The sequence below is a fragment of the Carettochelys insculpta genome, chromosome 18, assembly GCF_033958435.1.
Source record: "Carettochelys insculpta isolate YL-2023 chromosome 18, ASM3395843v1, whole genome shotgun sequence".
NCBI classification, from domain to species: Eukaryota; Metazoa; Chordata; order Testudines; family Carettochelyidae; genus Carettochelys; species Carettochelys insculpta.
The window spans coordinates 31,628,105-31,641,541 of NC_134154.1; the positions used below are offsets into that span (position 1 = coordinate 31,628,105).

General features: G+C 42.1%; 1 protein-coding gene across 1 annotated transcript in view; it reads right to left on the reverse strand.

The window, feature by feature from the left end:
- Positions 1-507: 507 nt before the first annotated feature.
- The window catches only part of MN1 (MN1 proto-oncogene, transcriptional regulator), a 55,920-nt gene continuing 42,990 nt past the window's right edge, over positions 508-13,437 (reverse strand). The window contains exon 3 of the mRNA XM_075012473.1: positions 508-6,221. Coding sequence (XP_074868574.1) covers positions 6,037-6,221 — 185 coding nt within the window. The 3' untranslated portion in view covers positions 508-6,036. The remainder of the gene's footprint in view (positions 6,222-13,437) is intronic.

Below are 13,437 nucleotides of genomic sequence, written 5' to 3' on the forward strand. Positions count from 1 at the left end.
AAAGATAATGGTATAAACATTGCGTGTGACCTATGTCCAATATAACAGGTCAGATAGAATAAAAAATCCTTATGATTGCAATAGAAGCACAAGATTTGACTAAGGAATGGTAACAAGGATTGAGTACACCGACATCTTGCTGAAGAATAAAAGAAAGTAACTTCAGGATGTGAACAGAAGGAAACTTGCTGTGCATTTTATCAAGGTAGCAAGACTCAACAAGGATGAAATTCACCTCAGTGCAGGGAAAGGCACATGGCCACAGCACCATCCCGTCCTGCTTCTACTTGTGAACAAGTTTCATACTAAAAAAGCAAACACGTATCTGGCAGGCAGGGAAAAATTCCAGTGCCACTGACATCCATGGCAAAATTACTACTGACTTCAACAGGGCAAAAACTTCACTCACCAACATCCGAACTGCCTTATCTCATTATTCCCAAGAATCAGAAAAAAAATCTATTCAGGTAATTTTAAAGCTTGGCATGAAATATACAATAGCCACCATTAACATCATATTTATTGTTATTTAGTTGCTCAGTAAAACATATACAGATATATACAATATGCATGAATACAGAAGACTGCACTTTACATATTTAAAAAAAGAAAGAAAAATAACACTCAATTTCATGAGCTATTGTCACAGTCTTCCAACCAAGCATTTAAGAAGTGAATTAAACAAGAGAGAAAAAAAAAGGTTACAGGATTGCCTAACACACAGCAGAGTCAAGTTTTCATATTTTACATGTGCAATAACATTTTTCAGAAGAGTTTGCTATGCAGTACGGATTACCAGTGTTATGATTTTTTTTTCTTTTTCATGAACCAAATTTAGTACAAAGAAATGACATCCTTTTGCTTAAGGCTGTTTTAAAGCTGTAATATTCTTGTGTAGTGAACAGTGATAAAGTTATAACTGCCGGAATTCACAGCCTGCAGTTTCATCAGTCAAAATCTATGAACGGATGGACTCAAACCAACAATTTTAATAGAGAAATTCTAAGACAAAATTAGACTATTTCCTCCATTAGCCTTAAGCAATAAAGGAGAAACAATTCTATAAAAATGGATTAAGCGCTTATACCCCATCCACTGAACAGCTTTGAATCTAGAATTCAAGAAAATTGTACACTGCAGCTTTAAAAAAATTAAAAATTTACCAATTCTATTTTTTTTTTTGTATTAGAACAAGCATTACTTGCTCCACAGTATGTGGAAGACTTGACATATGACAGCTCTTCATTAAGGAGTTAATGAACATTTAGCCTTAGTGTTGTGCCAGAAAGCCTTCAAAGAGATTTCCTGGTTGGAAAGGTTAACCAACCTTAGAATGCCCACCTCTAAATACAGTATCAGAAGGAGTTTATGGAATTAAACGGATGATGAAATTTGCACTTTATATCCCTTCACCCACCATATCACTTTAATCCTCAAATCATTACACATTTGCTGAAATTCACCATAATTAAATTAAAATGAACCTAAACAGAGAAATATTAACCCTATGAGAACATGACCTGGGGAAAACTGCCAAAGAGCATTTAATAAAGAAGGCCTATTCACTGTTTTGTTTTGTTTGTTTTTTTTAAACAAAGATGAGTCATGATTCCCCATAACTTAAAAGAAAAAAGAATTTTGCTCTCTATGCTATTATGCTTAAACTCAAAGTATAAAGAAGAAATTTCTTTTAGCACATACCACAAACCTCAGCAAACACTGTGCAGTGAGAGATTTACCCGCAAGGGGTGGGGACTGAAAGATTCAATTTCTAAAATGTTACTTATACTGCTGCCTAGACAACATGCCAGGCAGGTCCAGGTGGAATCTGCAGTACATGTACAAAGCCATATTATTTTAAGATGCTGCTTGCAACACAAAATGAAGTTTGTACACAAGTTAAATGCACATTTACCATAATTAGTGCCAAGTTTTCACCCCATGGACTCTTAAGATGTGCAGCTGCACTTCAATTTTTTTTTTCCAGCTTTATGAACCTTTGCAGCATTTGCAATGCACTGAATTTCATTACTTATTGGACTAGACTGTGCTCCAGGACAGGAGTTTTAAAATTATGTTGAGAAAGCAAATGGGCTGTGGGTAGGCCACAGCACTAGAAGTCAGAAGAACAGTGTTAAAGACCCAGCTCCCAGACTCATCTTAAGTCACTACCTCCCCTAGCTCTACTTCCTAATCTATAAAATGGGGCTATAGCGATACCTGCTCTCTCAACAGCACTTTCCATCTATAGCTCTGAATGCATTCTGCACATGAAAACAAGTATCATTATTCCAGAAGATGAATCTTTTAGTTATAAATGGGTGCTTTACCGATATTTCATATAAGTTTTAAACATGGTGTACTTATCAAATCCGTGGAGAAGCTGGGTAGCAAATTTAGTGCAGGTAGCAAAAACTTGACAATAAATATATAGCCAGTACATATGCCCTCAGCACCACAAAGCGTCACTGACCTGGTCAGTAACCGCATACATCTTATCCCACCAGAATTTTGCAAATAGGCACCTTGAAATCCCACTGCAATCTGCTGGTCTCCCCTCAGTAGTTATTAGTAGGCTGCTGGCATTCTGGCCCTCAGTTAAGATGAAAATAAGCCATTTATATATCAGGGATACCTAACGGAAGGAATAAAGTTAGTAAAAAAGTTAAACAGATCTGTAGTCTTGTTCAGACAGTTCTGATAAATAAATGGGCGGTTCCAAAGACAGAACTTGGATTCAATTCTGTTGAAAGCTAATGGGAGAATGCCTCAAGGAAAGCACACAAACTTAAGTGCTTTGATGACTGGAGATTGAACTACTTACACTTAAAATTAAGCACATACATAAGTACCTTGCTGAACCAGGACTTAAACTGTGCTTCTTCTTGGACTGTAGCATGTTCTTCAAAAGCGAGGCTGAGTAATACAAGCTGACCTCACATTCACCAATTCCAAAAAGAGTAAAAACTCCATATTTCAGTAACCATTCCCGTGTCAATAAAATATCTTTTTTAAAAAAAAGATTAAAAGTGACTCAATCAGGGGTTTTTTTTTTAACATTATGAATCAAATACTCACTAAAACTCTTATTCTAATTTTCCAATTTAAAAAGGTAACCAAGTTGAGTCAGTAAGCAATGACACGACAGGAAAATAAAGCCACATAAGGGCAGGGAGAGTTACTTCCAAATAAGAGAGCAGAGAGAATGTCACAAGTTCAATACCACCTGTAACCTCACTTAAAATGGTGATCTTTGAAACAGCACAATTGTAAGTGAGAATTTCAGGACCACAATGTGCCGTGAGTTTTTGGCACATTTTCCTCCCCTGTGGTGCCAATACAGAACTCTGCTTAAAATCCCCAAAAGGGGCACTCCTTCTGAATCCACAAAACAAATGATAAATACTCATGGTGCTTCAGTCCTTTATTTCACAGCCCTGATCTAAGCCTCCAATGCTCTTAGCAACTGCAAAGAAGTGAAGTAGACTGAACCACAGGTGCAGGAAGCAGGAGTGTCACATCCCAGCCTGGCATAGTAACAACAACCCACTTACATGGCTTTTGCCTTCAGCACCCCCACTAGAATGAACAAGTCTGAACAAGGGTGGGACGGTTTAGTCTTACTGTTAGCCAAGGCTACAGAAATTATAGATAGCATGATGTAAAACCATGCCAGTGGCAGATTGTCTTCTCAGTTTTGTTTTTAGCTTATTTGTTTCCAGCTTTCTGCCCTGATGAGTATTATCTACGAAGGGCAGGAAAGAACGGTTTCCTTTTATTGTATGTATCTAACAACACTGTCCTTCAAACACATGACGCAAATGTTGAATAGAAACTGTCTGTACTACAGGAATTATGGGATCCACCTTAGGATCCACCACCACCCTGCCAGTTGAGAGAATGCTTATCTCTGACATACAGGTGCACAAACATAGGGACTGGGTAGAATGCAAATGACACCCACCAGTATGTACTGAGATGTACCAAGTTTCCCAGCTTCTTGCTTTGGTAGCACTCCTGAAAATACTCCTCCTCACACGTTTAATGTTCTCAGTGCCATACAAGTCCATACATTAAAGGGGGGCACTTCAAGTAAGGGAACCAAAGCCCGACTGTGGAGAAAGGGCACAAGTAGCAATACTAAAATCTTTACCTGCAATCTGAGGGACCTTTTCCTTTAGCCAAAACCAAGGTCTTTGTTTCAGTGCTGGCTTGTGGCTACCTTGGTAATTTTAAGGCTCTCTACACTAGGGACTCTCAGAGATTAGTCTTTAAGGTGCTGCACGACTGCTTGTTTTTTGTCTACAATAGAGAGCTTACAGCAGCACAGCTCAACTCATGCAGATGGATGAGGATCACCACGCACCTTCATTTTACCCTCAATCCAATTTTTGGCTTGTGTCTCCAGGTGCCAGAGAGGGTTGCCAGATGCCTGGTTTTCAGTCTTGTCGAAGGGGGTCCTGGCAGTGTCCAGCCAGAGGTACTGACCAGACACTAAAAGTACCCTTACTGCAGGGAGGGGGTATATCAAGTCATATGAGCCTCTAGCAGAGCTGCCTCCTACCTGCAGGCTGGTGCCTTGTCAAGTTGCAGCCTCTCCCTTCCCCACCTCAAAGCAGAGGGAGCCCTGCCTGCTGGGGGATGGCGTGGAGTGGGAGATTAACCAGTGAGTAAGGGGAAGAGGACCCCGGGGATGGGACCTCAAGGATCTAGCTACCAGCAATTAGAATGGTAGCAATCCAAAGCAGCACTGCTGTAAGATCTCTCCTATAGCTGCTCTGAGCAGACAGCAGGGAGCAGCCATAGCTGTTAATGGAAGAAACTCCCCCATTAACTTAGCACTGTGCACATTGCCACTTATGTGGGCAACGTATGTTGTCTGGGAACTGGGGGTGGGGGCTGCATACCTCTGAGCAATCTAAGTTTTGCCAATATGGGTGGCAATGTCAACATGGCTAAGTAACAGCTAGATGGCTGATTTACATTTAGGCTAGCACAGCGGAGTTTCTAGGGCTAAGGAATCAGCGCATTCTTACATTCAGGTAATCAAGAAGCTGTTTCACAGGACACACACAGTTCAGAGGGGGTTCAGTATTTGATTTTCCTTAAAAAACCTCCTTCTTCAATGATTTTAGAGATAACGTGATATTTAGACATCCCTTCTTCTGGAAGCAAAATTAAAGATTTGGGGATTTTAGATACCCAGCATGAGATGGGGATGATCTGCAATCCCCGTGTCTCCCTAGTAGAAGGTAGAAGGGCATGAGGAATTCAGCTCAAATCTTGGTCCTTGGTGGGCAAGCGATTAAAATGCTTTAAAAAACTGAAAATCGCCAGTTAAATATGTTTGGTCAACCAGGCTTCACTGCTACAGGCCCTATGGTTCAGAACAGAACTTGATATCTGGGCTTCAAGTCAGAAAACTAACATATTAATTGTTTCCACTTAACAGCAAGAGATAAAGGGTGAATTGTACTCTCGATAACAAAAGAAAATTCTCCCAGGAAATACAAAAAACAGGCTGCTTACTTTATAGAGCATTAATTGTTTGGTCTGTATATGACTGATGAAAGATTGGTGTCAATATATAATATTATGATGACAATTTCACTTTCACTTCAACCGGCATTTATTCCTGAACTGCTATTTTTCAGGATTTCCATTTTAATAAGCAATGAAGCAAAAGAACAAAGAAAAAGAAAGAAGAAGTAGCAGTACTTTGTCTTATTATGACATACACTACTTCGACATACGTTGAGAAGAAAAAGGAAAAGGCCTCATCTATAAGTGTATGCCAAGATTACAGAATAATGGGGGAAATGATCTAACAGAAAAATTGTTAAGCAAATGTGTGCTAGCTGCAGCAGGGTTAACACTGGTAACATACTGTGGCAGAAGATTAAAAAAATTGAGGTTTACTTTAAATTAACCCTTTCCAGTCCACACGCCACTAAGCAGGTACCAACCTAGAAAAATAGTCCACCTAGCAGTAGCGGCCCTTTAAAATTAAAAAGAGAAAAAATAATGTCCTTTTGTTCAAGTCAGGGCAGCCACAAAAGTCCCAAATCTGTTGGAGATGTCTGAGTGCAGGGATCTCCATGTCGGCACCGCAGTCCGGCCCTTCGACTCGCCCATGTCATCCGTGCAGTGGACCGAGAGGCATTGCAAATGGCTGCCAGTCTGTGCCGCAGCTGAGGTCTTGCTCTGGGGTAGGTCGTGGGCTAGAAAGGGTTAAGAGAGAGATTGTTATAAGGTCTGTGCAACATAATCACTTAGAAATTTAAAACAGCACCACAGAAAAAAGAACACAGTTCAATGAACACTTCTCTGATCATTCAGAGCACAGGAGACAGAGAGAGCCGGAATCAAAACAACCCAGCTGCTGCACTGACCACAAAGGGAGGGGACAAACCTGCCCCACGGAAGATGGAACTGTTGCTTCTCTTTGTAACTCAGTTGAAGTTCCATTGCTCTGTAGTGCTCTGACTATCGGGCTTTAAAGCTGGGGCACCAGAAAAGTGGAGGGGGGCGCTATGCCCACCCATTTTTAACAGTGTGGGGGAATGAACTAGATGATTTCTTGACATCCCCTCCAGATCCGTATTTCTAGGGTTGTAAAGTTTTCATTACATATGTATTTAAAAACTGAGTCCAAAAAAAAAAAAAAATTGCTGGATTTACTATATTGTGGCAATGAGTTCCACAAGTTAACTGTATGTTAGGCAGAGAAAGTATTCCCTCTTATTAGTTGTAAATATGTTGATTTTCAATTTGATCAAATAACCTTTTGCTCTTCCATTAGAAATGGTGATTGGGAGTGCCCAATGCCTGCCATCTGCACCAAACATGATTTTAAATGCTTCTATCTTAGCAGAGGTATTTAAAATAAATTATTAAAAACCTAAAAACAGTCTATCTTTCCTCATACCACTGTCCTTGAATCTTGTTCACCATTTGTTTCTGGGTTCCTTCCTACTGCTGTTGTTGTTTTCTTTGCGGATAGGTTGACTAAAGATGAACATTAGAGGCGAAAACATCCTGTAGATTTGTTAATAAATTGGTTCGCACAGAACAGAATGGGATTGTTATGTTTCTATTACATGCTTACTCATTGTAACAATCTGTTCCCTTTTTAACAACTGATGCACAAGGAAGTATTGTAAGAGCTGTCCTCAATGCTGCCCACATTTTCCCTAAGATCTTACTGCTAATTTAGCACCCAGTAACATAACAGTACAAATTATTCCTTCCAATGCATTCTACCTTGCATTTGTCATGAGTGTACTTCATCTGCTGCTGTGCTAACAATTTGTCTAGCTTTGGTCTTCGACCATCTCCAGTGTTGTTTATTTTAGATAAAAAAAAATAAAAAAAGATAATTTTTTGAACTCTTCAAATTATCACTTCACAGCTCACCTCCCTTTTCTGTGTTTCGCTGATAGCTCTGTAACATGGTATTTGCAGCTCCCCTAAACTTTTTCCATCCTGAAAACTGATCAGTTATTTCTCATCTTTGCTTCTTAGCGAGTTCATGACAGACCCTTAGCTCTGACCCTATAACCACTTAGTTCCAACAGTAGTCATTTCCCCAGGACGCCGTAAAAAACATTTTTTTGAAAATCTAAATAAACTAGAGACTCACACTTCACCACTTTTGTAAGCCATACCCGTGGCTCATACCAACAGCTCCTGGTCAGAAGATTGGCTGATTCGATGACAGGCAGAATAAGCCAACCTACACAATTTCCAAGTAAAATGTTGTTGAGATCAGCACACAAAACCACAGAACTTTGCCATTCTGACCAATCTGCATTTTGACAAAAAACATCCCACAGAAAAATTTCCACCTAGCTCTCACCCTAACCTTGCATCACTCCCTTCCATGCACCTAACGCTGTAGCCCCCACCCCCTCTCTTCTATCTTTTCTCAGCACCCAGCTTCCCTGTGAGATTGGCTGATATGCTTCTGAATCAGGCTTTTCTGGGGTTTTAATCGTCACCATAAAGGAACAGAAGTCTTCCTACTGGCACCAATGATGTTCTATTAAGCTCTGGAACAGATTGCATACTGTCCCCAAACGTTATCACATGACAAACAGGGCAATGCTGGAGTTGGGTTTGGTCTCATCTTCCTCAAATTGATTATGTAGCCAAAAACGCTTTCTGCTGTTGGAATGTTCAGTGAATACCAACAGATTAACAAGGCACAACTTTGCTTTAGAAAGGCCAGGGTTGTTTACCGGCAACCCCACATTTTGTTCACATAGATTTAAATAATTAGGGTTCTAAGACACCTATTTGCCTCATGGGTAATTACAGCCTAGTAATCTGAACAACCCAAGACAGTGCATCATTTCAGTTACACTTTTATTTGGAACCACCATTGCACTTAAACTTCCATCCCTACTAAAACTTTCCCAGGCTCTATTATGAAAGCCAAAGCTTGTCTCTTCTGGAAGAAATCGCAGGTAACCTTGCCATCCATTATCTTTTACTTTTTATATTTTTATCCCCGTCCAAGATACAAGCAGCCTTAAAACTCTCCCAATGCCTGTTATGAAGCAGCTCCCAAGATGTACCAGATAAGGGCTATCTCCGAGTCACAAAAGGTGCTGAATGGCCAGACTGCACAGCTTCCTGTCCTTTACTTGTAGGGTCCTACCAACTTCCTGACCATGAAAAAAAAAAAACATGCCAGAGACCATGAAATCTGGCCTTTTGTGTGCTTTCATCCTCTACTAGATAGATACCATGGAGGGAGACCACTGTTTCTTGCACTGGACATTCTGATCCGAAAGGGAATTGCAGGTGTGTCACAAGAATATTTATGGGGGACCACCCTTCCATCTGCCCTGTCTTCAGTGGTAGATGCCCAGAGTGTGGTGGCTGCTGACCAAGGGTCCAGCTGTGAAGGCAGAAGTAAGATTGGCAATCCATAATGTGCTCCCAACTACAGTGCCACTGCTTGCAGCAACACAAAACTGAAGACAGCAGTACTGCAAACTTCCCTAGAACAACGCTGTGACACCTGCACAACTCCTTTTGGGTCACAACCAACAAAATTACAAGACTGTGAAACTTTATATTTAAATAGCACAAATCATGATATTTACAATTTTTAAAATCCTATGACTGTGAAATTGACAGGGCCCTTTGTTTTCTGAGCCCTGCTATTACAGGAACAAAGTACTAACCCTGAGGTTTCAACTAAAGGAGGGTGCACAAACAGAAAGGAGTGGCTTACTGATTTGCTCTTATCTGGAGATATCCCAGCACACCCATTAAATAGCAAACTCCCTAAAATTCAACTAAGAGTCACTGAAAATAAAGTGAATTACATATTCACACCCGAGTCAAAATTCAATTGCCAGACGTGGGGAGTGGAAAGAGGGTAGGTTTACTTCATTCAGTTTTACCTTCCATCACAGGCACAACATGTCCTGAATAGTGGTGAGGTCTGGCATCATTCCAGCTTTAAATTTACGTGCAACCCAGGAACGAAAGAATGAATTAGCTAGCCTGGTAGATCCTTTCCAGTCCCTGCAAGGATGCTTTGCAGAGTTCAAACTCAAAAACCCATCCTATACTTCACATTTAGTGAGGTTGATGGTTACCTGGTTAACCAGTAAGCCTCACCTTAAATGAATTAGGCTTACCGGTTACAGTTAAACCAGTGAGGGCTGCTCCAGCCCTGCAGGACCTGCTGCAGGCAAGGGGCTGCTTCAGCCCAGCCAGAACAACCCTCTTCCGCAGCAGGCCCGGCCTAGAAGTGCTGCAGGTAAGGGCACTCCAGCCCAGCTACAGCAGTTCCGGTCTGGCGCACTGTGGGCAGGGACAGCCACCCCTATGGTTTAATTGGTTACCCAGTTAAACTTAACTTTCAGCCAAACAGGATTTTGCATTCCTATTTACATTACCAAAACGCAGGCTACAAACAAAATCTAGGCAGGCAGGCAGTCTCTCTCTCTCCACGCGTGCGTGCACACACACGAGTTAACACAGAGCACCAGCAAAGACTGCTGGACAGCCACATCAATATGGAATTTCACTTCTTCCATGACCTGTCGCATGAGTTCCAACAGAAATCTTCTTGGGGCAATTAGTCATACTCCCAACACATCCATTTTAATACACAAATGCAAGCCAGGGGTCAAGTCACCATACAGCTTGAATTTAAGATTCACTCTAACCCATTCTCCAAAACAATGAAGTATAAACATGAACAGCAGACAGGAGACTCTTCCTTTAGGAACCAGCACTCTATACAGAGTGATGCCTGTGAGGGCAAGAAGGGGTGCATGCACCCCAAAACACCATGGGCAGGAACAGCAAGGGGCAAGTCAGCTGACAGCAGGACTGGGGCCTCTGGGTGGCCTGGAGGCTCGTGGGGAGCCTAGTGCTTGCAGCAGGGGTCCAGCCCCCCCTGCACTCACCAGCAATGGAGAGGAAAATGGAGCAATGTGGACTCAGCTTGCTCTGCTTCGCCAGCCACATCGCTCGTGGGAGGGGGCAGAACATGCTCTGCACTCAGCAACAGGAAGTGGAGCAATGCAGCTGGGGGAACAGAAGCAACCACGGCCCCATTTCCTCCAGGTGCCCAACTGCTGCTTGTAAATGTGGGGAGGTGACCAGACCCCCAGCTCTACTAAGCTCCCAGGCCACACTGCTCAGGAAAAGGAGTAGGAAGGAGAGGAGGGGTCTGAGGTGGAGGTGCCTGGCTTGCCCCTTTCCCTAGGCTGAGGGGATGGTCACGTGACCAGGACCCCCTTCCCCTACAGCTCAATATAAATCTTTGTATAAAACTCAGAGCCAAGCCTCATTTGACGTCCCAAGCTATCCCCTTTGCATTGGTAGTGATGAACGTCAGAAAATCGCATTCCATACACTTAACTAGTATTAGCTTATAACGTTCATGGAGCAATTCACATTTCCTTCATCTAATGCGCTGCTGTATCACGGACAAAAAGGAGCTGAATTGTGACTAAATCATGAGGATATCAGTTTTACATTAATCAGAAAATAATCCCAGAACAATCTGACAGTACCTGACTTAAACCTGAAAATGCTTTTAATGGTGGATTATTTCAAGATGTTAGAAATGGTCTCACTCTTACAGGATCTCTATGCAGCATAGAGAAATAGGTCAGAACTAAGGATGGTGACACTACCCAAAGCCTTTATACAAGAAAGAATACACCTTTGTTTTGGATTAGTGACTCAGATACCTACTTAGCAAAACAAAAAGCAGTCAAGTAGCAGTTTAAAGACTAGCAAAATGGTTTATTAGGTGAGCTTTCATGGCACATGGGTCTGTCCCACCAAAGCTCACCTAATAAACCATTTTGCTAGTCTTTAAACTGTTACTTGACTGCTTTTTGTTTTGATAGTGTATAGACTAGCACAGCTTCCTCTACGTTACTACTTAGCAAGGTGCTATGTCAGTATGAAAATCTGTAAAGGCAACACAAAACAATATTACAGACCTGCCTGCCAAGCACATCAGTGTTTTCTGTTTGAATTTCTAAGCTGAGGTGTCCTCACTCACTGCTGTGACGATAAATATATGTTTCATTAGGCAAAGATGCTGAGGCTTTTGAAACACTGATGGAGGTGACAGTGCCTTGTAATTTACAGAGCAGTGAAAAGTATTTATTCCTTGTCCTAGTCCTCCCCTACCCACCACAAAAGACATGGTCTGACTGTGGTTTAAAACTCTAAAGGGCATGAGTCTGAAAGGGGCATAAAGCTGGAGAAGGGAAGGTGCCGGCTAAGACCGTGCTCTAGGCAATGGAGATAGTCAATAAGGTGTGCACAGTGGCTAGCTTTTCTTTTCAAAATGCTCTGTTGCTTTATTTGTTGTAGGTGTTAGTTCCAAGACACTGAATATTGGATGGCTGCTAAAAATAGGGGAAATCATTGGGAAATAGCAGGAACTGCTTGAGAGCAGGAGATAAACAGGATATAAAGGGCAGTAGAATACCGACACTTTTAGCAGCCGTCGTTACGTGTCACCTCTTTTCATGACTATACCTGGGCTTCTCTCCTGCTCGAAACTACATTGGTTAAGGGAGAAAGCATGCCTCCTTTCAAGGAGGGAAGGCCAGGAGAGTTGAGTGAAGATCACCCCCTATCCACTCAACCACCCAGCCGTTTTGTTTTGGTTAGCTAAATGCAGCTACACTTAAGAAGTTTGGACCAGCAGAGCTGGAGCACAGAACAGGATTTCCCACATGACTAAGCACACAATTGGAGCTACCAAAGACTACAATGTTACATCCCCTTCTGGTTTGAACACAGCCTCACCCCCCATTCCTTGACGACATCCACAAACTTCAAAAACCCTGTTTTCTTAAACAACTATGTTTCCTCACTTTGGGCATTCCACCCCATTTCTCCCATGCACAAGTTACTTGTCTGTTGTGGAACTGGCCTACCTCAGGCAGCCTACAGCATGAGTCATGCCATACTCTGTCCTGGCCAAAGAAGAGCAAATAGCAGTTCCAGGATTTATCATTAAGCACACCAGCAACAAATCCTATCAGGTGAAATTCAGGCTACCAATATGTCGACACTCCATGAAAACTACACAGCTAGGACTCAAGTTTCTTCTACTGACATAAAAAATTAAAATACTTCTACTTGATTATTTGCACTAATTAGAAGCATTTTTGGGTTAAAAAACTTGCTTTAGGCAACTGAAGAATTAAAAAGGATCAAATGGCAAAATTTTTTCTCAATCGTGTCTTCTGTTTGTCTATTACATAACATATGGGACCTGACTTTTTTATTTTTAGGTATCCCATTAAATGCAAGGCACACTGGTCTCAGTAGAAGGAATGCCAGTGATTTGTGACTAGTCGATGACAGCAGAATTCTCCCTCTGCTGGAGAAAGTAAAAGAGGAGAAGTCTCAGTGTGGGCACAGAGGTGCCCGTGGCAGCGTGTGAGGAAAAACTGGCACAGGAAGGTACAAAACACCATTTTGGCAGAGAATGCAGAGGGACTTGCACTGAAGCCAGGCAGCTTTTCCACCCTACAACGTCTTTTTAAGCCCCAGTCCAGACGTTCGTATGGGCACAACGCTGTCTGCGACAGCCAGTTGCAGGTATTGGGGTGGGCGGGGTTAGTTATGCCAGCCTAGAGCCTTTTGGGGTGGGGGAGCGTGCTTCGCGCAGGCCAGGTGTATACTAGAAATTTACATCAGTGTAATTACGTTGCTCGGGGTGTGAAAAATCTACCCCCTGAATGACACAGTTATGCTGACCTAAGACATACACACCCCCGCATAGACAGTGCTATGTCTGTGGGAGAACCTCTCTTCTCACCACAGCTAGCACCTCTTGAGAAGCAGCTCTCTTGTCAGCCTACTAGCATCTTCAATGAAGCACTACAGAGACACCGGATCAGCTTAGCCACTGCAGCACTTTAAGTGCAGACC